Raw genomic sequence first — 27,154 nt, 5'->3', positions numbered from 1 at the left:
CGCGTGTAAAAAAAAAGAAAGAGTGTTATATTAAGATGACTGAATCCAGTGCCAGTGAAAATAAGACATCGGTCGTAGATGACTTTTTTTCAGCATTATTTGCCAATACCAATAGTAGCAGCGAAGCTAGTAACATTAATAATAATAGCAGTGATAACAGTGCTAGTAGCAGCCGAGATGCCACTGTCACTCCCATCCCCACAAATAGCACTAGCCACGACGTTGAAATTAAAAGGGAAGCTCCAGAGGATGCTGAGGAAGAACCCAGTGTTGAGAACGATGATCAGCAAGGTAATCATAGTCAAGCCAATGAACAGCAAGCCACCCCGCCTGTATTAGATGAGTTTGATGAGTACTCTCTTCTTAGCAAAAGAAGACAAAGTGATTCTACTTCAAATCTCAACAGCAGAGCAAGACCTAATACAGAGCAACCTGCTCAAACGCTGGCAAAGAGACACATCGATTGGAGTAAGGTCATTCCTGAGTCTCGCATGCTGATACATCAACTGCCGAAAAGCACAAGTAAGCAGGAGTTGATGGATTACTTTAGCAAGTACGGTGAGGTTTTAGAGGTTGTTCAAAAAAATACATTTGGGTTTGTTCATTTCGAGAATCCTGAACAATGCGCACGTGCCGTTGAAGCCGAAAACTACAAGACCTTTAATGATGTGCTGTTGAGTAAGTTGTGGATTGTTTGTTTCTTTGTTTGTTTGGGTGCTTGTACTAATACGCCTTGCTAGATTTGGAGATTTGTAAGCGAAAGCCTAAATTTGCTAGAGTGACAGAGAATGAAAACCGACGACGAGTTCAAGGCCATCGCGGTAATAACAGACAAGATGCGAGTCGTAGTCGTAGCCGCAGCCGATCGCCTCCTCTACCCGCTCGCACCTACAACAACAATGGTAACAACTATAACAGCAACAATAACAACATCAACAACAACAACAAGCGAGGAAATAGTGACACTAGAAATGGTCGCGAACCCAAAGTGATGAATGACTACCGTAACCGTCAACGCGAATACAATGGCAATAGTAACCGCCACGACAATGGATTTGATTACGAAAGAACAAATAACTACCGCCCTGACTACAGCCAAGTGAATAACGATGCGAGCAATGTGCCTGATGTTAATAACGAGTATGGACGAGAGAATAACTATCGTCCTGACTATGCAAGACGTAACACTAGTAAGAACAATGGTGGTAAAAGAGTCGACCCTCGTGCTTCTGGATATAGCTATAAAGCCCCTACCATTATTTCACGCAATGGAGGTGAAGTGCCTGCTGTCCAGATCATATCCTGGAACACGGATAATGCGTTGATGAACTACATAAACAGCCTGTTTACGCAAAAGCACATTCGCACTGATGCTCGTATCTTTAACTACTTGAACCATTCCCGTGGGGAATTGGTAAAGCAGATGGTATTGGAAGGTGTAAAAGCAATTGTGTTGATTGACAGTAGAAACTCAGAGCAAGGTAAAGTGTATCTGCAAGTGTTTGCTCCTGTGGATCACGGTGATGGTGTTCGCTATGATGGTAATGAAATTACAAGTGCTTTGTTTGCTGGCAGCTCACATCTCTATGTAGAATACGATAGTGTTACCCCCAATGAAGCTGTTGGTATAGTCCAAAATACACATCCAGAGTTGAGACAGGCCAAGCCAAGATATCAACCATACACATCGCCATATGATAACACACATCGCGAAGCGTACAACCCCAAACCTCAATACAGTGCCACCCCTCAATACAGTGGTCCTTCCTATGGCCGTTCATCTGAGGCTTCATTCACCAATACCAACTCATATCAAAAGCCCTCCTACTACAACAATCCCACAAGAGGCTCCCAATTTGCATCACCACCTGTACAGCAGCAACAGTATCAACAACCCAGCTATGTAACCCAATCTACTTACCAGCAACCTCAAGCCATCTCTGCTCCTCCTCCTCCCGTTCCAAACATTGATCCCAATACCCTCGCTACTATCTACAGTTTGATTCAATCCGATACTCTGTCCAAAATACCGCCTCCAGCCGTATCGTTGCCTCCCACCACTGCCACGTCTGCGGTTGCTGCTGCTCCCACTGCACAGCCCTCAATACCTCAATTGCTGGCTACGCTGGTCAATAGTCTAGGTGCAGCTGGCATGGCTCATCACACACCACCTTCAGCATCCGCTCTTCTTCCGACTACCACCACTGCCACCACGACTACCACCAATACACCTGAGCAACCCAGCATGGCTGCTCTCTTGAGCACAGCGACTGGAGGCAATCCTGCTCTCGCTCAACTCTTGTTGCAACAAATGACATCTGGCGTAACCAATTCCTCATCTCCCACACCTCGCAACGCACAAGCGTCGCCTACCTTGGTCTCGCAAACCAACCAGCCGCGACAGGAATACGGCTATAGCTCTTATGGCCAACAAAGGAACTAACTGCAGCGTCAAACAGATCACATTCCATTCCCTATCTACTTCATATTGAATATTCACATCCATCTTTTAAATAAATAAATATAAAAAAAAAAAAAAATCAAGACTTCATTGCATGAAATCCATCTTGTTCTTGTATGATAACATACTCACGCAAAACTGCCTAATAAAACCTTAACTGTTTTTAGTGTAGCATTGCGTTTCGAAAGTGGGAGCTAGTTCACCCGTTTGCCGAGCTTAAACAAACTTGCTATCATTGGCTTGAACGCACGCTTACTAAACATCAATGACGCGAAAGTCAAGTATACCCTGACTCACCCCAGGCTATTTTCTATTTGCCCACTGGATTACAGTCAGTCAATCAATCGATCACATATATATTCAGCAGAATGTCGATTCCTTTTCTTCTTCTTCTTTTTTCTTGTTCAACTAATTTTATATATTTATCAAAATGGTCAACGCTATTGCTGTTCTCAAGGGTGCCGATGTTTCTGGTGTCGTCAAGTTCTCTCAAGCCTCTGAAGATGCCAACGTTGTTGTTGAAGCTTCTTTCACTGGTTTGAAGCCCGGAAAGCACGGTTTCCACATTCACGAATTCGGAGACAACACCAACGGTAAGTAGTAATTCAATAGAGGGACTGAGTGCCCATCAAGGAACTGATGTCGCGTCCAACTTCAATGGCAATTACTAATTCAAATCTAAATCTTTAGGTTGTATTTCCGCTGGTCCTCATTACAACCCCCACGGTAAGACCCACGGTGCTCCTGATGCTGAGGTTCGCCATGCTGGTGATTTGGGTAACATTGTCGCCAACGAAGCTGGTGAGGCCAAGTTACACGTTGAGGATGCTCAATTAAAGTTGATCGGTCCCCTGTCCATCATTGGGTAAGAGAGTCGAACGTGGTGTATCATAGAGATAAGGTATTAACATGGCACTCTAGTCGTACTGTCATCGTCCACGCTGATGAGGATGATCTTGGTAAGGGCGGTCATGAGCTCTCTGCAACTACTGGTAATGCTGGTGATCGTTTGGCTTGTGGTGTTATTGGTGGTAAGTTTCCTTTGCGCACTAAATGTCTCTATTCAATTGACTGACGACGTTCCCCATCCCCTTGTAGTTACCAAATAAATGCTCCCATGCCCAAAGCAAACAAATATGTATAAAAAAGATGTATGAATGAAAATCGTGATCCGTCTTTTTGTTTCATTTAGTAGGATGGTCTCTGTACGTATATCAAAGTCAAGCTTACCTTCCCATCTTTCAATAAAAACCAAACAAATGTAACATAACGAAATATCTTTTTGTATCTGAAACCAGCGTGGTAAAACCTATCAAGTGAGTTATGAGCATCCTTTGTTGCATAACTTTTTGCTGCATGAAATTCTGTCATGACAGACATGGCAGTAGTATTGTTGTTCATTTAGAGGCAATGAGATCAATCTCATCGAAAATGAGTTTAGAGAGTAATGTAGGACAGACAAATAGCTTTTCACACTCTACCACAAATATAGAGCTTTAGGAGCGGCGAATCAGCTTGTCGTGCCAGAAGATGAAGATAGTAAAGCCCATCAAAATGAAAGGAATCAATCAAAGTAAAATGACTGTCTTTATGCGCATGAAAGTAGAGCACGACAATCGACATGGATCTTGACATGCTTGTATATGGATTGGGTTGGGATTCAGCCTTGAAAGTCTAAAACCTACATTTGACATTGCTGTTTGGTAATACATCTGTGCCGCTCTACTGAAGAGCTGTCGATGTTCTTGAGTCTAATTCCACTCAAGAGTAGCCTTGCAATATACAACCTGTGTACAACCAGGTAAGAAGCAGAGTGCAATTCATTCCCGAGGCTCACATCTGTCAATTACTCATTTACACATGACTGTAGACATTTGTAATATTAAAATGGCTTTATGAGGCAGTTGTAACTGAGTACCAAAAGGCATGAACACGACAATCCAAGTTGCTACGAGTGCAATGCTTCATGTGCCCATGTAATGTACTTGTCAATCATGCTATTACATGTCAGATTGGAGACAGTCTCTTGCTGGTACATAAGGACGAGCCGCCTATATCGATTAACCGATGGAGGATCTCTCGATGCGCTGAAAAAATACGTCATTTTGCTGATGGTGAGTTTGCATCTCTCTATTTGATTAATAAACTTTAATTCAACAGGTATTTATTGCATCTTGACGCGCAACGGATACTTGCTTTTTCTTTCCAATTCAATACACATTCATTCAAATGGCTTCCTCACTACTCATTGTCGGCGGCACAGGCCTCATGGGCTCTGCAATCATCAGAGAATCTCAGAAGAACAAGAAACTCCCTCATTATCATAACCATCATATCCTGGCTTTATCACGCACAGCTTCAGCAAAGAGCAACAAGGAAGGTGTGACATTTGTGCAAGGAGATGCTCTTGACCCTACCTCACTACAAGTTGCTTTTGAAACCAATCCAAACGTGGTGCATACTGTAGGTACCTTGCTCGATCAATCCAAAACTTACGGAGCAAATGGTACCTATGATCGTCTGAATAGGGATGCTGCCATCTCTGTTGCTGAGACAATGGCCTCCAAGTATGATGATATCAGTAGACGTTGTCTGGTTTATTTCTCAGCTGCCAATGCACCACCCAAGTATCTGTTGAACGAGCGTTATATTCAAGCGAAACGTGAAGCTGAAGAGGCATTGCTGGGAGACAAGTTTAAAAGCAAAATCAGAGTGGTTGTGCTTCGGCCAGGTTAGTACTCGTTTGCGAATCATCGAGTTAGAGTCATTTATCGCTATTGTAGGGCTCATATATTCGTACCACCGCCGTCAATTGATGCTTCCGTTAGCACTTGGGTTAATCGTGGGTTCTGCTATTCTCAAACCCCTTACATCGTATGTTCCTAAAGACGCAATGTACTTTACAGACAGACCGCTTTTGGATAGCGAGATTGCACATGCCGTCTTTGAGGCATTGGAAGATGATTCAGTCGAAGGAATTTGTGAGATTGATAGAATCAGACAACTTGCCAAGCAATGGGAGAGGAAGAAGAGCAACTGAAGGAAATAAAGCATTATTTTATTATATGTGTATGTACAGGAAATTAGAGAAATGGTATTATTAAGAAGAATGTGTCATATAAAATGTGGGTGGTGGTTGTAAGTTTAAAAATCAATAGAAGCATAGTGGTATATAATCTCTTTGGGAAGAGAAGTAGATTAATTTTAAAATGGAGGGAGGAGGAGAGGGGAGATTCTGAGAAGTGAGGATGATGATTATGAAAATGGATGAGGGGAGGGGGGGGAGAGAAATGTGTGCTTAAAAAGTTAGAGTGATATAAAAAAAAAAAAGTGAATTTCATGCAAATTATATGGGTGTGTGTAATATATATATATATATATAAAAGAGAAATTGGCTCATTAAATTGGTTGCGTGCGTGTGTATGTGTGTGTGTGTATATATATAAATTAATAGTGTTAAGGGGATAGAAAAAGAGAAAGGAGATCAGTGTATAATAGTGATTTTTGAATCAGTAATTTTGACACTCGGAAAACCAAGGGTGCATTAAGATTTGATGAATTGAAGGTCTCTTTTCGGGAGAGCGATTCAGCATGCAAGAGATCAAAGAGAAGCATTCTGGAGATACTTTGATTTTTGGATGAACAAACTGGCCAGCAATTGCCATACGAGAGTCATGGAATGGCACCTCTCCAAACAAGATTGTATAGAGCAACACACCAAGGGACCAGATTTCTGCAGGCTCAGCGCGATAGGGTCTACCCAACAAGATCTCTGGTGATGCGAAACTGACAGTGCCGTAGAACTGATTGAATAGGTAATTTTTGTTTTCTCCAAAATGGCGAGGTAACAAGACAGCAGATCCAAAGTCGATGAGTTTTACTTGAAATTGATCGTCAATGACAATGTTTTCATCCTTAATATCACGATGACAGACACCAAGCATATCCAAATGAGCGACGCAAGAGACAATTTGTCTAAAGATCATTTTGGCAAGAGGCTCTTCAAAGTAGTTATGGCGCTCGATGCATTCGAATAAATCACAAGAGGTGCGTCTTTTGATCACAGGCTGCTGCTCGAAAAATGAAGGATATTCGTCCAAAGGAGTTGAACAGTAAGAGTTTGTGCTACCAAAAGAAGAGGTTTCTGATAATGCAGGTGATCTTGGGGATGACAACTCGGATTCTGTTGATGTGGATGACCAAGAGGTACCGTGCAACTCCATGACAAGATAGCAAAATTTGGTGTCTTGATAAGAATCTACATAGCCAATGACACTGGGATGGCGAACATTTTTCAAAATGTAGATTTCCATTGGAATTGGACCGAGCTCTCGATCTTTGACCCAGCTGTGAGCAGGAATCTTGTTCCGAAAGATGAATTTAACAGCTCTTTCGATACCAGTCTTCTTTTCGCGGGCTGACACAACAAATCCATAACCGCCAGAGCCTAATTCCTCTCCAATGGTATAATTAGCGAGAAATAATGGGTGAAATTGATATTGTGACAAGTGAGAGGTGGGTTGAGCAGGAGGAGCAGGAGCAACAGGTTGTTCCTTCACTGCTGGATTATTGATGTAGTTGATTTGATGTTGGTATGCCATGATTAAAGAGATTGATACAAGGATAAAGAAGAAGAAGAAGAGAGACATGAAAATAACCCGACTATTTAAATACAAAGAAATAATCAAATATTAAGGGGTGTCTATCAAAAAAAAAAAAAAAAAAAAAAAAAAAAGAAACCATGATATATAGGTTTACTTGTAGAATTCATCAAATAGATAATATATTATATTAAAACTTTGATTGTTGTATTAGGAGCAGCGTATATAGCACATTCATTGTATACTCTCTAACAGACAGATCAGATTAATGCATGTCAATTCACTCACACTCAGAAACATAAACACACACACACACACACACACACACAGACTTGGATGAACGCACATAGACAAGGTCTCTCATGTACATACAAACGAGATGGAATGTTGGCTCCTGAAGTTATTTAATCCAGCAAGTGACAACAAAGAAGAAATTCACATAGGCACAGATAAATAGGTGTGAGTAATAAGGTTCATTTATTAGATCAGCATTCCCTGATAGTAAATACATCGATCGAATGGAAAAAAGGGAAACAATGAGTAGTATATTTCTTAACTTTTCTTTCTACTAGTTCCCCTTTGTGTGATCCGTTATGATGGTGATCACTATGAGCAGTGAGGAGAGAGAGAAAGAAAGAGGGGGGGTTCCACGCTACTGCAATTTTCATTATTATTATAATTACCAAATGTTCCCTTCTCTGCGTGTTTGTGTCTTTGTGTGTACAATCAAAATGACAGCTCCTAAAAAAAATCGTAAAATCAAACCCTCCTTTTATTTTACAACGTGTATTCAATGTAGAATTTAGACAGATCAGATTAACATGCTATTATTAGAGAAAGAGAGAGAGAGAGAGAGAGAGGAAAAAGGAGGTATGTTTGTATGTTTTTTTTTTTTTTTTTTTTTTTTTTTTTTTTTTTTTTTTGAGGAATTCATTCTTCCTGTTCGAAAAAATCGTTCAATGCTCTGTAGCAAAAGGCAAACTGTGATTCCGCCTGGACCATGGTGGTTCGTTGTTTGCGGAATTCGTCTGTAATGGCAAAGATGGGGTCTATCAAGGCATCATGCTGGTTCATTCTTAGCAATGTTTCTGCCGTATCAATGACACAGAAGGTTCCTGTTCTTCCACATCCAGCGCTACAGTGGACCAGCACTGGCTTGTTGGCTTCTTGAAGCTGTCTGGTCAGTTTGATCAAGGCAATCACCTTGTTGGTCTCTTTAGGCACACCATGATCAGGCCATCCCAAGAACTGCAATTGAGTGACACTTGCTTGCTCAACCTTCTCGTCATTGCGGTAAAATTCCACCAGCAAAGACCTTACAATACAATCCGCTTCCGTATCCATCCTTTCCTTTTTAGAATTCTTTACCACCACTCGTATATTACCATTTCCAGACTTCAGTTCCAAGTCGTCATCTTGCAAGGGCCAGTAACGACCACATTTCTCCATGCCATTTTCAATTTGTGGTGTCAGACATACAATGACAGGCACATGCTTCTCAATGACCATGCGCCAAAAGTCTATCAACGTGGTTGAGGTGGGACCCTGAGTTGCTATGTAGAATCGAGGGATGTTGTACGGTGCTAAAATCCAACTTGCATTGATATAGTCATCGTCTGTATGGCCCAGTCGTGTGTCTGTCAACTTGATGCAGTTATTATCAAAAGGTACAATGTTAAAATAACGATTCAGCTTCTTGTTTCTGTTGGCCTCTTCATGCTGATACTGTGGACTTGTCGAACGCATCAGTTCCATCTCATTGATTTGGCTGAATCGTTGGTGCACATACTGCTGGAACCGATTTTTGTCTTGCAGTATAGTCTTGACCAGCTCCAGGCCCTTGTTGGATGATTTCTTGGTATTCATAGATTCTTGTGTCGTTTTGAAACAGAAAGAAAGCAGCTTTGTGTATTTTGGCGTGGCGTGTTTTGAAGGCGAATTTGATATTCCATCGCCCGAACGTTGGTAGTCTGATGTTTCCGCGATTTGACCACATCCTTGTCAGACATGTGTGAGTGCTCGATGCAATGTAGGTCAATGAAACTTCCTACTATTGTCGTGTAGGATGCACGTCTATTGCCTTAATGGATACATGCTATGTAGAGCACTGTGTATATATGTGGGGGTCGGTTTTCTTCTTTGCATTTTCTCCTCCCCCTTCTGCTCCTTTCTGTTTCCTCCTCAAGACACGCAACGCATAAAGAGCGATGATGCATAATAAACAAAACTAGACATGTCTGATCTGTATGTATGCATGCTTAAATGCTTGTCCTGACAGCAATCATGATCGACACACGCAGAGGCATATATCCCGATCTATAGCGACATTTGCTGTGAATCCTCCAGGCACCACAATACCGATGTCGAAAAATAGAGCAAGGAATGTACCCCAAGCATATATGAAGGATGTATTGTCCATGTTAAAGCCATAGAAGCATATGGATGCTGTTACATAAAAGTATTAATCAAACTTGTGCATGTTGTTGGCTTAATTAAATGCTAAAAGGATCGTCTGTGCCATCGTGTCAGCAAGCTTGTTTCCATCTCTTCTAATCGGAGATCACCCCCCCCCCCTAGACAAGTAAGAAGTGGCTCTTACTGCAATCTGCTCTGTGTGTGTCTGGTTTATTCCAGCGGAACAAGGGGAGAGATTTTACAATTTTTTCACTTCTCGTTAGCTGAACACTTCTGAATAACACCATGGGCGAGAACGACTCACATCAAATTGGCAACTTGAAGCAAGCCTTGGTTGCTGGTGCCTGTGCTGGTACAGCCGTTGATACAGCTCTTTTTCCCTTGGGTAAGACAGCAATGGCAATGGTTTATCGCGCATCTCTCTGACATGTACCATAGATACCATCAAAACTAGATTGCAATCACAGCAAGGGTTTTTGGCCTCGGGCGGCTTTCGTGGAGTCTACTCTGGATTACTGACCGCTGTTATTGGAAGTGCTCCTGGAGGTAAATGTGCATGGTCATGCTGTTTATCAATTCACACTGACAATGAACCACATATCTAGCTTCGTTGTTTTTCGTCACATATGAGGCAACCAAACGCTTGATAGGCGCCACCGTCGACAATGCTCAATATGCACCACTCATCCACATGGCAGCTGCTTCTTGTGGTGAAACTGTCGCTTGTACAGTGCGCGTGCCCACAGAAGTCATCAAACAGCGTATGCAAACCAAGCAATTCACAAAGACTTCTGCCGCTGTATCGCATGTTTTACGTACAGAGGGTGTTTTGGGCATGTATCGTGGATTCCTGTCTACTGTGGCCAGAGAGATCCCATTCACATGTATCCAATTCCCATTGTACGAGTACTTTAAACGCACATATGCTACTATCAAGGGTCGCCGCACCGAGCCATACGAAGCTGCATTGATGGGTTCATTAGCCGGTGCTATTGCTGCTGCTGCTACAACTCCATTGGATGTGTGCAAAACTCGCATTATGCTCTCGACCAAGAACCAAAGCACAAAGCATTATGATGGCATCATTTCTACTATGAAGCGAATTGCTGCAGAGGAAGGACCCCGTGCTCTGTTCTCTGGTATTGGTCCTCGTGTTATGTGGATCTCTATCGGTGGAAGCATCTTTTTAGGTGTTTATGAAAAGGCGCTCAAGACATTTGTACAGCTTCGTGTTTTAGATGAACGATTTTAGATTTCTGTTCGTTTTGTGTAAATCCCAACTATAGTCACATTGTATTAATTATTCCCCTTCTCTTTCTCTCTCTCTCTCTCTCTCTCTCTCTCTCTCTCTCTCTCTCTCCTGCTCTCCTCACTCTAATTTTTTTCTAGCAAAACTATACATAAAATCAATAGCTACATATGAACCATAATGTACTTGTTAATGCAGTTGTCTCCTATACAGAATTACTCAATCAGTCGAATTCAGATGCTGTCAAGAATTGGGATGTTGATTTCATCCAAAGATCTGTCGACCAATGTGTTTTTATCGAAACAGAATTGAGCTTGCTACACTCACAAGAATGTGCAAGCGTGCAAACTACTGCGCACCATCAAAGTGGGCTCGATATACCTTCAGTACATACCTTGCTCAATGCATTGCATGAATTCTTCAAGATATTACTACAAAATGTATTTCTCAGTAACGATGTATACCTATATCTATTACGACATTATCGATTCTTGACGAAACCTGATGAAAACGAGATTTTGCTAAAGGTACAAGCGTGGTATTTGTCTGGATATGAACTGTCTGTAACATGGTTTTGCTTTTTGACAATAGGACCTAACAGAGCTAGCTCAAAAATCAGCGACGGATAACATTTTGCGAGATATGCTAGATGAACTATCAAGAATCTCATAGCATGACATAAATAGAAGTTTACAAAGAACCCTCTCCTTCGCCCCTATCGACTTACTGGATTCTCATCTCGGTCAAAATGCATTAATTAGATTACATACATCATCTCCTTGACATTGATGATTGGCAAAATAAGATACTAGGCTTTCACAGCTGGAAAGAGAAACACGATCTACCCTCATTGTTGCTTGTCATGCAGAAAGTGTTCGTTTTCGGAAGGGACCACAAATTATAGAGATAAATTTTTGGATCAAACCAGGAGGCAAGGTGAACTTTTGCATATTATCACCAACTACTACACGGTTTATATTTGAAATGTCAAAATGCATTTACAACTAGGGTGACAATTCCGCATTTCGCATTTCATTGAACAATTTGCAGCGATTGAACTTCTGCTCCAAAAAAATTCTAACAAAAGCAAAGGCGATTAACTTTGCTGAGATACGTCAACCACCAGTTCGCAATCCCCTTTCTAATAGTTGCAGAAACATCGATTATGTTCATTGCAAAAGGCATCGTGTTGGCAGCAGCCAAAATATATAAAACTCCGCAATATATTCTTTCCTGATTTGTTTATTTTACAACTTTTTGAACACGATTCGACCTATTTTGCAAAATTAGACTATGTAAACTGTGATGATCATTCAATGCTTCCTTATGCTTTCTGGGAGCACTTTTCAAGGCGCGTCTAACGATGCTAAATAAAATGGATGTCTTGAACAAATTTATTGCGCAATTTCTTTTAATATAAAATAACAATTTGCGCCAAAATGGCGAGATTCTACATATGGAAGCCTCATAAAAGTGGTTTCAGAGGTTGCATTGGATCGAGAGAAACATTTTGATTTAATATATGCCATAGTAAAAGTCTTCATTTTTGCGGTCAAAAACGCGATCGTTTGATGTTGACAAAAATCCATGAGGTACCCCTCATGCTTTTTGGTTGATTTTTTGGCCATGTTTTTTTTTTTGGCCCAAAAAGTTGAGCAAAGGTATCAACAAGTTGGTGCTAGGTGAGAGTAATCGTTTGGCGCTGTTCTGGCGGTCTAAAACGGTTTCTAGCGCGAGAAATCACGACTTGAATGCACCCAGATTTCCTTGTTTTGGATACCTTTGAGTTCCTCGACAGAATGCATGTATGCTGCCTGCCCGTATAAAACTCCTTCCTTTTGATGCATACATTAGTAAACCTACTACTGATAGACGCTATTACACTTGGTTATATTTAATTTACATTGCCTCTTTGAGTAACGTATGGCATTTAGTAATTAAATCACGTAAGATCTTTGAGACCACAGCCCAATCCATTGATAGAAAGAGGCGTTTACAGATGTCTCTGTGGCGACATGCTTCATTAAACAGGACATGTGAGTGGATATATTCAACGCTCAGACCTTTCCAGATACGAGTTTATTGTGCATAAAAAGGTTACAAGGGTACTAAAGAAATACATGTACCATTGAAAAGGGTATACAGTTCATCTACAGGACTTAATTCATAGATTGTACCAATTTGTTAATGTCAAACTCACGATCACCAGCATCGCCACCTTCCACGTAATGTTTGAACTTTCTAGGCCTCCATGACACCTTCTTATGGCCATTTGGATTGCTCAACTTGAAGGGCCATAGGAAATTGTTGACTTGTTTGAAATGTTCGCCCACAGTAAAGATTTCATGAATGACATCCTCAATGCAAATGATACCAAACTGCCCCAAATTGTCGCTAATAAGCTTGTTGTCAGAAAGCGGTAACCGTTGTCCGTTGCTTTTAGCGTATCCTCGTTTATACACTAGCTCTCTCACCGTCTTCAAATTAGGAGGGCCATAAGTAACGTAGGGTTCAATGATTTGAAGCATTTGGGATGTCGCCTTGTTGATACGAACAAAAACTCCATTATTGATCTGCAGCAGTCGAAAGAGCTGCAGCACTTTCTTGACTTTGGGATTGACGTCGTTGATGCCACTGATACGGATCACAAACAAGAGCTGCGGTTGTGCTGGAATGTAGTAATTGCCTTGTGATTTGGCTAATCTACGCAGCCTCAAATCATCATTCTCCCGTTGCCTGTATTCTTTGATGTAGGCGTCTGCCTTTTTGAATATCGTTTTACGAACATCTCGCTTTTCTTTCTGTGCTTGCGTTTTGATCAATTGCTTCTCTGCTTCTGTTTTCTCGGTGGTCTTTAGCTTTTTCAATAGAGTTTCTGGCACGCAGACCTCGTCATGTGTTGCTGTTCTAAATATATATACAGTCATTGAATATGTGTTGAGCTACCATTGCATAGCGAACCATAATACTTTACGTATACATTTCTTCTAGTACGCGCAAGAGAGGGAGTGAGGAAAAGATTTTGCTGTATGGATGCAGTCTATATGGGATTGCCGTCACTCCATGTAACTGTATATCATTGGTTTAGGGAAATCAATCCAAAATTAAACAATATAAAATCAACTCCTCTTGGTTCAAAACACCTTTTCTTTTTCCTTTCTTCTCTATTCCATACACAAACAATAACAAAAAATGGGTGTAAGTTTCTCTTCTATATTCTCTGAGCTCTTTGGTAAGAGAGAGATGCGTATCCTGATGGTGGGCCTTGACGCCGCTGGTAAGACCACCATCTTGTACAAGCTCAAGTTGGGTGAAATTGTGACAACTATTCCCACTATTGGTATGTATAGAAGCTCATCTCCAGAATGTAGCTAACAAAAATGTGCAGGTTTCAATGTCGAAACCGTTGAATACAAGAATATCTCATTCACTGTCTGGGATGTTGGAGGACAAGACAAGATCCGTCCTCTCTGGAGACATTGTAAGTAGTTTTGCTAGTGATACGAGAGACGAAGGAGGCAGGACGAGGGAGAAGGACGAGGAGAGCGAGGAAGGGGATGCACCTAGTGATTAGAATCTAACTCTATCCACATGTGCTGCTTAGATTTCCAAAACACTCAAGGTATCATCTTCGTTGTTGATTCCAATGATCGCGATCGTATTTCAGAGGCTCGTGATGAACTTCAGCGCATGTTGAACGAAGATGAACTTCGTGATGCTCTCTTGCTGGTCTTTGCCAACAAGCAAGATCTGCCCAACGCCATGAACGCTGCTGAAATCACTGATAAACTTGGCCTCCATTCCTTGAGAAACAGACATTGGTATATCCAAACTGCCTGTGCTACAAGTGGTAAGTTAAAAAAAAAAATGAAGCTCCATCTGAATGAAATTGTCTTGTATTCATCGTGATATTAGGTGATGGTCTTTATGAGGGTTTGGAGTGGTTATCTGCCAATTTGAAGAGACGTTCTTAAAGCGTGTGTGTTGTGTGCATAACCATATTTCTCGTATATGGATTTGCTGTAAAGTTGCTTAGATGTACATTTCTTTATCTTGATCCTCTTTTTTTTTTCTGACAAAATCCACCTGTTTCGACTTTTTTTTTTTTTTTTTTTTTTTCTCCCCCACTATATATCAACATTTAAACCGTATATTTCCCCCCCTCTACATTATATGATAATAAATCATGAATTGAAAGAAACCTTCGAGGCTGTTCTTGCAGTCGACACCATGATTTTATTGCGACACGTGGAGCCTTACTAAATTATCGCTATAAAACTTAGCAAGATTTTTCACACATTAGCTTGTGCTTCCACTGTCAGATTTTGATTTTCACAGATGTCGTATCTCATCGTTTGTATAAAAATGTAGTTTCTTTTCCCACCTTTTTCTCTCTCTCTTCTCTTACACTTTTTCTGCCTGTCTTTATCAGCGCACCATGGATAATCCAAAGGCATTGCAGACGTTCATTGATCTGGAGGTAGCTCGCTGCAATGAACGATGGATTGACATTCCAGAGCTAGCCAAACGCTACAAGAAATACCATCCCTATGAATCAGGTATCTGCCCTCATGGAGCTGCTCAATTCACATGTCTCTGATTCGTCTGTATAGTGCTTGAATTCACTGCTCGAATGGAAGCTGAATTCATTTTGCTTGTGCGACAGATTCGCCAAGAGATTGTAGCTACAGACTCCAATGTTACTGATCTGCCTTCATCTACATTATCACCAGCTTCGACTTCACCGCCTGCCACGCCAACACCCATAACAAGAAAATGGGGAAATCGACAAATTATCAACACCATTGGTTCTTCGTCGAATCAAAGCAACTCATCAACAGCAGTTGGTACAACGTCCATTGTGAAGCGCAATTATCCAGAAGAATCTGATGTATTCTATCAGTTGGACGATCCCAGCAGCATCTCGTTGGCCCCTCGACTATTACCTTCTCAGGTACAATTGATTTTAGTCAGATTATTAGACGTGATTCAGAGACAGATTAAATCGGGTGAATTGGAGACACCTGATGATTGGCAAGCTCAGGTACACACACAAGCATATGAACATGTGCAAAATATCTGATGCTGGTCCTAGTTTTCCAAAATCATTTTAGCTAGAATCTATTACGAGACTGGACGCTACGACAAGGCATTGGAGTGGTTACAGCATTTGGCGTTGAGGTTGGAAGATGTGGAGGCAGGATATGGTCTTGTTTTGCTAGTACAGGCAAGAGTCATCAAAGGTAAGGGTCTCTCAACAAAGAAGTCTGTGCGCAATTAAGCTCTCAACACCGAACATTAGGCGTCTGCTTCGAGAATCAAGAAAACTACACAGAGGCCCTGGATTGCTATCTAGGCGCACTCAATGTCGCTGAGCAACATCAAAACGAACAGAACAAATCCTTGTCATTCTGGTTGGAAGAGTGCCTCTATCGATCTGTGCTGTTACAATTACGCAAAAAGTAAGTTGCACAAACAGGCATTGCAAAAATAGATCAATTAATTCAAGACAACAAAACAGAGGCCCTGTGAAACAAACACTGAAATTGATGCGCACCTATCTTCATTACTGCTGTACGCAATGGCCTTTAGACTGGAGAATCCACAAACGATGGATCGTCTTTCGTCATTACATTCGCTACCTGACAAGAGCCTATCAAAAGGGCGTCTATGTACCTGCTGCACCAGAGGACGAATATACCAGGTATGTCATGTATGCATTTGGCGACACTCGGTACAACTGTATGCTCACTTTCAGAATATACCTAGTCCTGCTTCTCCTGTCTTATCGCCCAGTCGATCCGTGTTCTCAGAGACAGGAGACACCACGCTCTTTGAACGCTCTGCTGCCGCCCTCGATGAAACCATTCAATTGATGACACAATTTCGAAGCCTTTTGACAGTGTTTGCCAACACATATCACAAAAAGAACCCTGTTGATCTTAGTCACCGTGCATTGGAACTATCAAACCTGCTGTTTGCTGCCCATGACACAGTAGGATGGGGGTCAACCGACTACATGCGCCGCACGTTGAGGTATCTGTACAGAACGCGTAAATTCACTTTTAATAGTCTCTGTACCACCCGCCATATCTTTTACACACTGATGAAGCTAGGCGAGGTCCAAGAAGCTAAGCTCGCCCTGCTGGAATACTTGGAGTTGCTGAATGTGCCTCATATTCTCGATAAAGACCAGTCTGCACTTACACTCGCAGAACAGCAACAAGATAGCAGTGATGATGAAGACGAAGATGCCTACCTCGAGAATGTAGCAGAAACTATTCAGAACCGACTCGACCACATTACGCACCAATCCATGGCTTCCACCAACAAGAACTTGCTCTTTTGGGAGGATAAGTTGAAGCTGCTTCAAGGCATTCGAGACCCAGAGGAAGAAGAGGAGGAATTCTACTCGTCGGATGACAGCAACCCACCTCCAGTAACACAACGTGTCCCTAAAAAAAAAGCACCCGTTGGCTCTTACGAAAGTGACATGGAGTTTGACGTGGTTAAAGTTATTATAGCAGCTTCACATCAGCTGTATGGTCGGCATTACAAGCAGGGCCAAGAAGCCTCAGCACTGAGCGACATTGCCGTTGCATTGATGGAGGAATCCGAGCATTTGAAAAAGAAAAAGGCTAGTCAATGGCGTCTCTTGATGGTACAGAGCAGGAGAGTACGAGGAGCATCTTATGGCCTCTATGCCATGCAATGTAAGTTAATATTTATCAGTAACAGATGGATGGCATGGGATTAACACGCGCGTAGGCCATGATGAGCGCAAGAGATCGGTATGCATGGCTGAATCCATTGCATCCCTTAAACGCGCCTCCGAACTAGACTCACGCTCCTGGCAAACGTTTTACGAATTAGGGTTGCAGCAGGCTCTCATGGGCGATATGGTATCAGCTGCCTCTTCAGCCAAACGATCAATTAAGCTTCGTGGCGATTTCATACCAAGCTGGCATCTTTTATCGCTGGTTCAGTCGTCTCGCCAATTCCACGCACTACCGAAATCATTGCAATTAATACAAGCAGCCCTGGGCTATCACATGAATATGATTGAAAATTTTGACAACGAGGACGACCCTGATTTGGTTTTGTCCCTAGACACGGAGGAGGGGCAAGAGTTCTTTGATCGCGCAGAAGCTTATATGAAATTACGCATGTCTCAACTTTATTTCCTTGAAGTTTTAGAAGGGGCTGAAGCAGCAATCAAGGTCTATCCAAATTTGTTTGACATGTACGCCAAGCTCTCTCAAAAAATGAACTTGGCTGTGTCCGTTGCCGATACAGCAGAGAAGCCTACACACAGCCGAAAGCCATCCACATCAAGTCATTCGCAGCGTCACGACGGGAACAACAGCGTTCGTTCTCGAGCAAATAGCAGAACAAATATCAGCAGTGTACACAGCTTCAACAGTCTATTTGATAATAATGAGGATAAGGAGAGCTTAAATTCATCTAATTTTGCATTGCCCTCACCGCAGCAGCTATTGCAGGATGATGAAGTGAGTTTGGATGACAACCAGAACAGCAGCAGGCTGCATGAAGACTCTGATTTCATGCGGTCATCAACTTTGTTAAAGGTGGAAGAAGAAGACCTAGCAGAGCAGTACATGGAGGAAGAGGAACAGGAAGAGAAAAAGAGTGGCAGAAAGCATCGCAAGTCCATCAACTTGTCCCGACAGTTCATGGATGATCCACTATTGAGCTTCCCCACGGCAAACAAGCCCAAGAAAGACAAGAAGGAGAAGCGTGAGCCCAAGTCGCCCAAACCGCCCAAAAAGCTGCTAAGCACCAAGTCCTTGTTCCGTTCCAACAGCCCTATGGCATCATCAAAGACATTGTCCTTGGATTCAACGCCTACTGACAATAGAAAAGGTATATTGCGCAACAGTAATACTGCGAATCTCATTAAACAATGTGCATACAGATGTGGAGGATGAGTTTAACAAACTGTCAGAAGCCACCTTTTCTAGCTTGGCCAGCAATACCAGCAGTAGTGTAAAGGGAACGAGTGTCAAGCCTTCCCTTTCGAACCAACATAGCTCCTCTTACTTTTCCACCTTGCAGCAGCAAATCTCTAGCAGCAACCAAGAGCCCTCTATTCAATTACCTGTAAAGCCATCAACAGTGACAAAGAATGCTTACTTCATTTGCCAAGAAAAACAATGGCAATGGATTTTGATCAAGCTATGGACCATGGCAAGTGCTACATACACACGTGCACAGCGCTTTGACGAAGCCTTCAAAGCAATTACAGAAGCAGATCAGTTGACTCATGGCCTTAATGCTGATGTTTGGTATCAGATTGGCACAATAGCAGCAACTGCAAGCATTAGCAGCAAAAAGAGTGTGCAACAGCAAGACCGAGCACTAGATGCATTTAAAAGAGCCTTATCTATTGATCCTCATCATGTAGCGACACATACTGCTTTGGCCTCCATGTATGTGGGATCAGATCAGTTTGAGTTGGCAGAGCAACTGCTAGAAAAGACAACCAAGGGATTAGGCTGGAATCAAGCAGAAGCTTGGTAGGAGCGTGAAGAATATAACTCATGTATTAAAAATACTCACATGTCGTTCGCTCTAGGTATCTCCTCAGTAAAGTGTACAGACATCAAGAAAACCTTTTAGATGCCAAAAATAGTCTGATTTATGCCCTGAAATTGAGTGACACCAATCCAATTGAAAGCCTAGATGTGCTGCCTAGATTTGTTTGAAGGCATGTAATGCAATTAATAAAAAAAACCAGCTGGTTGGGAAGGTCGCCTCATCATGTAATTTAGTGAATCTAAGGAGACAGATCTCATAAAATATAATCGAGGTTACCATAATCGTATCCATGAAGCATGGTGCCAGATGAAAAAAAAAAAAGTAAACTGTTGGTCTCGATCTCAACAAACTTACCGACTATTTTGCAACTATGCTAGATACTGCATATTTTCAGTGTTGAGTGTTTGATCCCCATGACTCTGGCATTGGCACATCTTGAAGACCAAGCTTGAACGGTCGATACAGCAAATTCAACATGGGCAGTCTTTATGCCCGCACTAATGTCTGTGTGCTTCATATCTCTACTATCATATTTATCTATTTCGAGTAATTATAATCAACATTGAATATTATGCTATAAAAGGTAAACCACAAAAGTGTACATGCTAATAAACGAATGGATCTTTGGCTATTTTAATTTTTTTTTAGTATATAGTAATGATATCAAATTAGAAGGAAAATGAGAGACAGAGAGCATATGAGTATGTGCGCACATGTGGAAGCATGCAGAAAATTAAAATTTCAATAATGTGAATGTGTATATATATACGTATATGTATCGGATGATGATGAGGCATAAATGAAATCACTGTGTTGTATAGCAGTCGAGTAAGAATTCGAAATCGCAATTGTCCAGAAAGGTGGTTGATGCGTTGTTGTTATTATTATTATTATTATCAGTACTACTGCTGTCTCCCAGAGTGGAAGATTTCATAGCAGGAAACAATTGGGCTTCATGTTGTAATAGGCTTGTGTTGGATGTGGAAGGTAAAGTGGGAAATATAACAGATGTAGGTGACGCATCAGGCATAGAGGAATTCGAGGAGGAGCGACTACTAGTTGAGGCGTCTGATGAAAAATTGTATGTATTACTATTTGCTATAATGTCATCGATGGTGGGCGACGTCGATATGACAATAAATGGATCATTGTTGGCAAGCGGATACTGCTGTTGTCGCTGTTGCTGTTCTGTAATGATGGATGGAACAAATTCAAAGTTGAATGGCACAGTTGCGGCTGCCTTTGTTGTAACTGCTGTGGATGATGTGAGTTTCATTTTGTTGTTTCGAGAGAGAGAAGATGCCTTCAAATGCTGCGAGTGTATTTGATTCCATCGAGTGCGGCATTGTCTTTGAGTGCGAGTGGGGATCATGCTAGCAACTCGAATCCAGCAGCAACCATATTTTGCGATAGCAATCTCCAGTTGCTTGTCTTCTTCGGGATGCCATCTTCCTTTGCGGACAGCAGGATCTAGAGCCTCTGTCCATCGTGCCTGGCACTGAATGCCAGTTCTATGCGGAATGTTTTCTGCTATTCTGTTCCATGGCAATGTCATGCTGGATGTAATTGTTTGATAATAATGTACGGCTTCGGTAAGTGCATGATCTTCATGTTTAGACCATTTGCCCTTATGGACATTGGGGCTGTAATAATGGCATGTTAGACACGAGGTGTATAGTGCACTGGCCAAAACTTACTTTAAGGCGCCAAACCATCGGGTAGAGCATTGAACAGCTGTTCGCCCTGGAATCAGTTTTGATACCAATGTCCATTTGTGAGGCCCATGATGTGCTACTGCTTTCGATAGCAGTAGATCTTCTTCTGGAGTCCATCGACAATAAAATTGCTGGCTACCGTCCTGTTTGAATACGGTGTAGTTATCTGAGGCAGATGACATGTTTTTGTTGAATGAGCGAAATTGATTTGAGAGGGAAAAGGAAAAGCGAGAAACAAAAAGAAGGAAACATGTCGAGGTATTTATATGAAATTTTGATATCAAACTTAAAATCCAATGCTACAACAATGGCAGCCGATGATCCAATAATATACATAGAGCTTGATTAGAATAGCAAGGTGTTGATTTGCTCCTACGTTGGATCTGTTGTTGTGCTTCCTCTCTTCCCCACCCCCCACAGCCGTTGACACGCTTGCAGACGCAGGCAGGAACACCTCCCACTCTCTCCCCCAACAAAATCTCTAGGCTCTGATCCTGTTTGACATGGAAACACGGATATAAATCTCGGGCAATGTCGGATTGGTTCATAGAGACAAGTTTTATATAAAGGGCAACTGTACATAAGCGGGTTGTGTGAAATTGGGGCAAATAAAGAAAAAAAAAATAAACTGGAAAATGAAGTGGTATAATTATCAAGCGGGTAACCCTACGTATTAGGAAAAGGATCCGTTCGAATTGATATGTACATTCAATAAATAACGAGTAGGTGTTATTAAGCGTCTATGCGGGGGAGGATAGCCGCTTCACGGGGAAAAGCTTGATATTGCATATTCCGGGCTCCAATGCGGGATACTGAGGCGATGCGACAAATAGCGATAATCTCTTCTAATGCGATAGTAATAGAGATCATTTTTAATACAAGAAGAAAGAAAAAAAAAAAAGCTTAATTTTTATTTGGTCAAATCAAAATGTCAAAAATCAGTTTCTGTACCCTTGATAGACACACAGCGTTGGCTTCTGTGGCACCTTTTCTTTCCAATGTCAATTTGTAGAGTAGTACATGACTCTGTCATGAATCGCCTGTGAGGCAGAAAAAGTAAAAAGCTAAGCTTGAAACAAACATGCATTTCCAATGTTTGAATCCATGAACTTGGATGTCCATATTACTAATAGGGATAAATCAGCGTTTTACAATTTAAAGATACAAGTTGCAACAGGTGGCACTACCGTATCCTTCAAAAAGGGCTTGATCTAATTGATTACGCTTAATTTGATTAGGAGAAAGCAATGCAGGATATTGAGAATTCGCCATGTATTGTCCATGACCAAGTTGGTAAATATTTCGATCACTTGTTATTAAAATCTTAAAATTGCGCATTTTCTTTGAAGTTTGGTAACAGGACGCTGCTTATCTAATCAAATGATATCGGCCCTACCTTTAGAGAGAGAGAGCTTCTGTTTGCAATGCACCTTGGTTCGTTCAATAGGGCCCGAGATCACTCAAACACGAGATACAAAACAAGCAAAGCGCGCCATGAATAGTTTAACCGATCATTCGCCAATCGAGATTCTATCTATATCAAGATGGAAAACTTTACATCTACACAAGAAATGTTCAAAATACACCTTTTTTTTTCAATGAGCACAAAATATGCAGTGCTATCCTGTACTGTGCGTCTTTCCTAAAGGTTAATTTGATGATGATGCTGCCATTCATAATGATCAACAGAACCGCGTTCGAATGCTAAGAGGATGCTGAGCACTGTCAAGGCCCTAATATGCAATACGACACTGTGTATTGAGAATGAAATGGAGAAGAGCGCAATGCGTAATAGACTGATAGCGTTTAATTGGTGCTATGTAGTTACATGATTTCACTGTTGCATTTGAGCTTTTGCCTATGTCATTGTTCATCGAAAGACATTACTCTGCAACCTACAGAAAACATGGAAAAACGTACTTTAGGTATAATATAGGTATATAGATGTGCTATGATTTCACGACATAAAAAGGATAGAGCTATTGCTTGCTTAGTTTTCTCTCCAAGAATCGGTCTCGATACGTCTTTTTCAATGCTACACTACTGACATCTTTGGATGGCACAAATTGTTTAAAAGGTCCTGGCTTCGTTGTGGTGGTCTTGTTTGATGTGTTGGTACACCATATCGCTTGGCATTGGTCTGTATCATAACTTACCTTTTCCGAATTACCACTAGCACCAATTGAGAAGGAGTGTGGAAGCATTGGCAGCGTCATGAGCGTATCCTGCCATCGTTTCTTTTACGCAATATTAGACTATGCTCTACATGATTGATGATGCTAGATTACCTGTGCCAGTGCCTTTGCTCTTTCCTCCCTTTCTCGAGCCTTCTTTTTTGCGAGTTCCACCAACTTGAATTGACCTTCTCTCTCCTCCCAATTGCGTTTGTCTTGCTCGTATTTCTGCTTTTCGGCGATAGCGATTGATGATGAAAATTCTGCAGCTTCCTTTGCTATAGGTATATTTGTATGTTTGTGCTTTTCAACGTGTTCTTGTCGTTTTTTACGTCTCGCCTCCAGTTTCTTCTTTTTCCGAAATTGCCACCGAGGTATTCTTTCATCTGGCATAGTTTGTGAAGGCTCTGGCGTTGACATGACGTGTGTGGAGGTGAAAAGAGAACAAGCTATCTGATTGAATCCTCCGCATGGATGGCAGTACCAAATTAGCGGGATCATAAAAGGCAGCAGATCAGGACAATGTATCTAATTTCTAAATCAGGAATTGAATCCATAGACACTCGGTCATTTCTAACATGGACATCCATACAGCGAATACGAATGCATCTGATATACCTATACACCATCTTCTTTCACTATGTATACTGTAAACCATTCAAAAAAAAAGTAGACAAGCCAATCATATCCTTTCAAAATTTTAAAGAATTATGTGTCGTACAAGGTGAATAAAACCACCGGCAAAGCCGGCAATGGGGAGAGGGTTTGGAGAGAGAGGGGGGGGGGGAGAGAACATAACGCGTCTAATTCAACACTTGATAGCATTGATCTATATGAGGGCTTGATCGCAGCAAAACAAAGGTGCAAAATCATAGTATTCAAGCAGCAAATTCGGTTTCTTATTTACATTATTATCAAGCTTACCAGTAACAAAACGCATCAAAATTTGTATGAATCAGCTTTACCAAAACCAATATGCCTCCTATTTGGATTAGAAGTTACACATGCTACATAACTGCCTTTCCAGAAGATTTCAGCTACCAAAGATGTGATTCATACCGTGTAAATAAAAGCCATAAAGCGAAACATAACCAAATTTGACAGCTTTCAAGCCTTCATGTCTTGATATGTAGACTTTTCTGAGCCCCCGGAATGACACCAAACAATTGTACTCGAGTAACAGCAACTTCCTGACACCTTTGCTCAACTTTTTGGGCCAAAAAAAAACGGCCAAAAATCAACCAAAAAGCATGAGGTACCCCTCATGGTTTTCATCGAAAATCAAACGATCGCGTTTTTCGCCTTGAAAATGGAGACTTCTACTATGGTATATCTTGAATCAAAATGTTTCTATCGATCCAATGCAACCTCTGAAACCACTTTTATGAGGTTTTCATATGTAGAATCTCACCATTTTGGCGCAAATTGTTATTTTATATTAAAAGAAATTGCTCAATAACTTCAGTCAAAACATTTATTACAGTTAAAACCGTTGGAAGCGCCTTGAAAAGTACTTCAAGAATGTATTAAGAAGCGTAGGGTGATCATTACAGTTTATATAGTCGAATATCACAAAGTAGAAGAAAGAAGTCGAAAAAAGACGAAATCTGTCCAATCTTGAACAGAAAGAATAACCTGAGTTTGAATAAATTTTGGCGTTGGCATTGCTGCTGGCTGACCTAAATGCCTTTCTGTTGATAGCAATGATAACTGCGATGCTGATTAAATGGGGATCATGGACTTGAAAGAACAATTGCTTAACGCAAATACTTTTCTTTGGGGAGCTTTGCCTTATTGAGGTGTCTTTCCAATGACAAAATCTCAATAAAATCGCTGTATAACTTACACAAGTTCTGTATTCACGCATGGCCAGCTTTATGTCGCCATCTAATTAAGAGCATCAGCAGCAGCAGCAGCGAATGATATGACAGTTCTATTACCAGAAAATGGCGATTGTGATGTACAAATGCTGCATAAAATTTGAATATTCTTTCACATTGTTTCAATAATAGGCTTCGTTTGATATCAGTGTAAGCAAAAAGGATGCTGAGGGAGATACCTCCTCTCCTCCTCCTGACTCTGATATAACCTTTCTTTTACTAGCTAATAATTGGTTGTTTAAAATCTACTTGATATACCAGAATGTTATAATATTCGATTTAAAATGTCTTCGGTGACAGCCCGTAGGGCGACGCCGACATCGAACGTAGCGAGATAGATCGGCTAGTTGAAGCATACTGCAATTGCGGACACAGATTTTAAATGTCTACAAGGTTAGAAAATTGGTTTTCAAAATCCTTGGCTGATCTGAGCAAGCTGAAATCCCAACACCTGATCAGATACGCTTCCAATGTATTTATGTCTAGCTCTCATAAATCGAGATGCTCTCTCTATTGAATTGTTGCCTTCATTTACCTGATAAATGCAATCAAGCACATGCAAAATTGAAACTCCCTCTGATCGGGGAGAAGCTCCAAACCTTTGCTTTATCAACGTCCAAACTTTGAAATTGATGAATCCTTCCTTTACATAGCAACGTCGAACAATGGTATGTAGAAAAAAGTAAGCAAAAGCAATTTCTTGTCTCTGCGCATGCATGTCTTGGTTGTTTGGATGGATGATGGATGGATATCAGCTATGGATGGATTTTTGCTTTGAGGAGATGCATTGCCAGAGATGTAGAGATGTGCTTTTGAAATGGCGAAATATACAACATGTACTCATCCAGATCGAATGTAGCCTTTCGTCAAGCAACAAAAGAACAAGGCTTATTTCAAGCGTTATCAAGTCAAGTATCGTAGAAGAAGAGGTACAGTTGTCGATTTTCATGCATTGAGGAATCATCACAAGGAGAGAAAGGCCCTTTTTTTCTTGATTGTGATTGATGTCTGTCTATCACATTTCAAACTCGAGACTAACATCCGGTGGTTGTTTGAATAGAGGGTAAGACCGACTACTATGCTCGTAAGAGACTCGTCGTTCAAGCCAAGAACAAGTACAACTCTCCCAAGTACAGATTGGTTGTTCGTTTCACCAACAAGGACATCATCTGTCAAATCATCTACGCCAAGCTCCAAGGTGATTTCGTCCTCTCTGCTGCCTATGCTCATGAACTTCCCCGTTATGGTGTTAAGGGTGGTTTGACCAACTGGGCCTCTGCTTATGCTACTGGTCTCCTCCTTGCTCGTCGTACCCTCGCCAAGCTCGGTCTTGCTGACAAGTACGAAGGTTTCGCTGAGCCCGATGGCACTGTTCAATTGATCGAAGCTGCTGAGGATGCTCCCCGTCCTTTCAAGGCTTTCCTCGATGTCGGTCTCGCTCGTACCTCCACTGGTGCCCGTGTCTTTGGTGCCATGAAGGGTGCTTCCGATGGTGGTATCTTTGTTCCCCACAACGGTAACCGTTTCCCTGGTTTCGATATCGAGACCAAGACCAACGATGACGAACTCCTCCGTAACTACATCTATGGTGTTCACGTCGCCGAGTACATGGAATACCTCGAAGAAGAAGATGAGGAACGTTACAAGAAGCAATTCTCTACCTTCATCAAGGCTGGTATCACCTCTGATAAGGTCGAGGATATGTACACCGAAGCTCATGAAGCTATCCGTGAGAACCCTGCTGCTCAACCCACTGAGAAGAAGGGTAAGCCCGCCAAGCCTTACCGCAGACTCGTTGCCCTCAACAAGAAGCAACGTCTCAACAAGATCAAGGATGCCAAGGCTGCTTTCGAAGCTTCTCAATAAATTGGTTCATCTCCATTCTACTAGTTTATTAAAATAAAAAAAATCGACTTGACTTTTTGTTGTATAAAAACCAAAGGAATGCTTTCGTCTGATCATTTACTGCTCGAGATGTCGACTGAATGGGATGCTTGTGACTTATCCACAGGTTTTGGATGTCAATATGATGCCAAATGACTAAACAAAAAGGAGCATCATAATACCCCATTGCGCTCTCTTCCTTTTGTCTCAACAACA

General features: G+C 41.5%; 12 protein-coding genes across 12 annotated transcripts; 7 read left to right on the top strand and 5 right to left on the bottom strand.

Moving 5' to 3' along the window:
• Positions 1-35: 35 nt before the first annotated feature.
• Positions 36-2,443, top strand: SOD2_1 (Superoxide dismutase [Mn], mitochondrial; the record flags this gene model as incomplete). The annotated part of the gene is made up of 3 exons (XM_064826088.1): positions 36-678; positions 741-1,541; positions 1,593-2,443. 3 exons carry the CDS (start codon positions 36-38, stop codon positions 2,441-2,443), a joined length of 2,295 nt encoding a protein of 764 aa, XP_064687602.1.
• Positions 2,444-2,891: 448 nt separating this feature from the next.
• On the top strand, positions 2,892-3,570 carry GTP14 (Ypt/Rab-type GTPase Rab7; the record flags this gene model as incomplete). The annotated part of the gene is made up of 4 exons (XM_064826087.1): positions 2,892-3,054; positions 3,152-3,326; positions 3,383-3,492; positions 3,560-3,570. 4 exons carry the CDS (start codon positions 2,892-2,894, stop codon positions 3,568-3,570), a joined length of 459 nt encoding a protein of 152 aa, XP_064687601.1.
• A 1,120-nt stretch (positions 3,571-4,690) lies between these two features.
• ATC70_006817 (uncharacterized protein) lies at positions 4,691-5,501 on the top strand (the record flags this gene model as incomplete). Its single annotated transcript, XM_064826086.1, has 2 exons — positions 4,691-5,192; positions 5,245-5,501. The coding sequence occupies 2 exons, from the start codon at positions 4,691-4,693 to the stop codon at positions 5,499-5,501; spliced, it is 759 nt and encodes a 252-aa protein (XP_064687600.1).
• A 469-nt stretch (positions 5,502-5,970) lies between these two features.
• On the bottom strand, positions 5,971-7,062 carry ATC70_006816 (uncharacterized protein; the record flags this gene model as incomplete). The annotated part of the gene is made up of 1 exon (XM_064826085.1): positions 5,971-7,062. The coding sequence occupies one exon, from the start codon at positions 7,060-7,062 to the stop codon at positions 5,971-5,973; it is 1,092 nt and encodes a 363-aa protein (XP_064687599.1).
• A 930-nt stretch (positions 7,063-7,992) lies between these two features.
• On the bottom strand, positions 7,993-8,928 carry ATC70_006815 (uncharacterized protein; the record flags this gene model as incomplete). Its single annotated transcript, XM_064826084.1, has 1 exon — positions 7,993-8,928. One exon carries the CDS (start codon positions 8,926-8,928, stop codon positions 7,993-7,995), a length of 936 nt encoding a protein of 311 aa, XP_064687598.1.
• Positions 8,929-9,762: 834 nt separating this feature from the next.
• Positions 9,763-10,729, top strand: ATC70_006814 (Chitin synthase; the record flags this gene model as incomplete). Its single annotated transcript, XM_064826083.1, has 3 exons — positions 9,763-9,862; positions 9,916-10,023; positions 10,083-10,729. The coding sequence occupies 3 exons, from the start codon at positions 9,763-9,765 to the stop codon at positions 10,727-10,729; spliced, it is 855 nt and encodes a 284-aa protein (XP_064687597.1).
• Positions 10,730-12,885: 2,156 nt separating this feature from the next.
• ATC70_006813 (uncharacterized protein) lies at positions 12,886-13,653 on the bottom strand (the record flags this gene model as incomplete). Its single annotated transcript, XM_064826082.1, has 1 exon — positions 12,886-13,653. One exon carries the CDS (start codon positions 13,651-13,653, stop codon positions 12,886-12,888), a length of 768 nt encoding a protein of 255 aa, XP_064687596.1.
• Positions 13,654-13,918: 265 nt separating this feature from the next.
• ATC70_006812 (uncharacterized protein) lies at positions 13,919-14,700 on the top strand (the record flags this gene model as incomplete). The annotated part of the gene is made up of 4 exons (XM_064826081.1): positions 13,919-14,066; positions 14,115-14,207; positions 14,331-14,576; positions 14,642-14,700. 4 exons carry the CDS (start codon positions 13,919-13,921, stop codon positions 14,698-14,700), a joined length of 546 nt encoding a protein of 181 aa, XP_064687595.1.
• Positions 14,701-15,164: 464 nt separating this feature from the next.
• Positions 15,165-19,452, top strand: ATC70_006811 (uncharacterized protein; the record flags this gene model as incomplete). The annotated part of the gene is made up of 9 exons (XM_064826080.1): positions 15,165-15,285; positions 15,340-15,770; positions 15,822-15,969; positions 16,029-16,188; positions 16,248-16,430; positions 16,496-17,439; positions 17,495-18,610; positions 18,663-19,263; positions 19,323-19,452. The coding sequence occupies 9 exons, from the start codon at positions 15,165-15,167 to the stop codon at positions 19,450-19,452; spliced, it is 3,834 nt and encodes a 1,277-aa protein (XP_064687594.1).
• A 638-nt stretch (positions 19,453-20,090) lies between these two features.
• On the bottom strand, positions 20,091-21,182 carry ATC70_006810 (uncharacterized protein; the record flags this gene model as incomplete). The annotated part of the gene is made up of 2 exons (XM_064826079.1): positions 20,091-20,928; positions 20,983-21,182. The coding sequence occupies 2 exons, from the start codon at positions 21,180-21,182 to the stop codon at positions 20,091-20,093; spliced, it is 1,038 nt and encodes a 345-aa protein (XP_064687593.1).
• Positions 21,183-22,979: 1,797 nt separating this feature from the next.
• On the bottom strand, positions 22,980-23,567 carry ATC70_006809 (uncharacterized protein; the record flags this gene model as incomplete). The annotated part of the gene is made up of 3 exons (XM_064826078.1): positions 22,980-23,099; positions 23,157-23,237; positions 23,289-23,567. The coding sequence occupies 3 exons, from the start codon at positions 23,565-23,567 to the stop codon at positions 22,980-22,982; spliced, it is 480 nt and encodes a 159-aa protein (XP_064687592.1).
• A 2,152-nt stretch (positions 23,568-25,719) lies between these two features.
• Positions 25,720-26,920, top strand: ATC70_006808 (uncharacterized protein; the record flags this gene model as incomplete). Its single annotated transcript, XM_064826077.1, has 3 exons — positions 25,720-25,722; positions 25,914-25,983; positions 26,115-26,920. The coding sequence occupies 3 exons, from the start codon at positions 25,720-25,722 to the stop codon at positions 26,918-26,920; spliced, it is 879 nt and encodes a 292-aa protein (XP_064687591.1).
• Positions 26,921-27,154: the final 234 nt, after the last annotated feature.

The sequence above is a fragment of the Mucor velutinosus genome, assembly GCF_035048745.1.
Source record: "Mucor velutinosus strain NIH1002 chromosome Unknown tig00001547, whole genome shotgun sequence".
Taxonomy (NCBI): Eukaryota; Fungi; Mucoromycota; class Mucoromycetes; order Mucorales; family Mucoraceae; genus Mucor; species Mucor velutinosus.
This window is presented reverse-complemented; position numbering and strand designations above follow the sequence as displayed.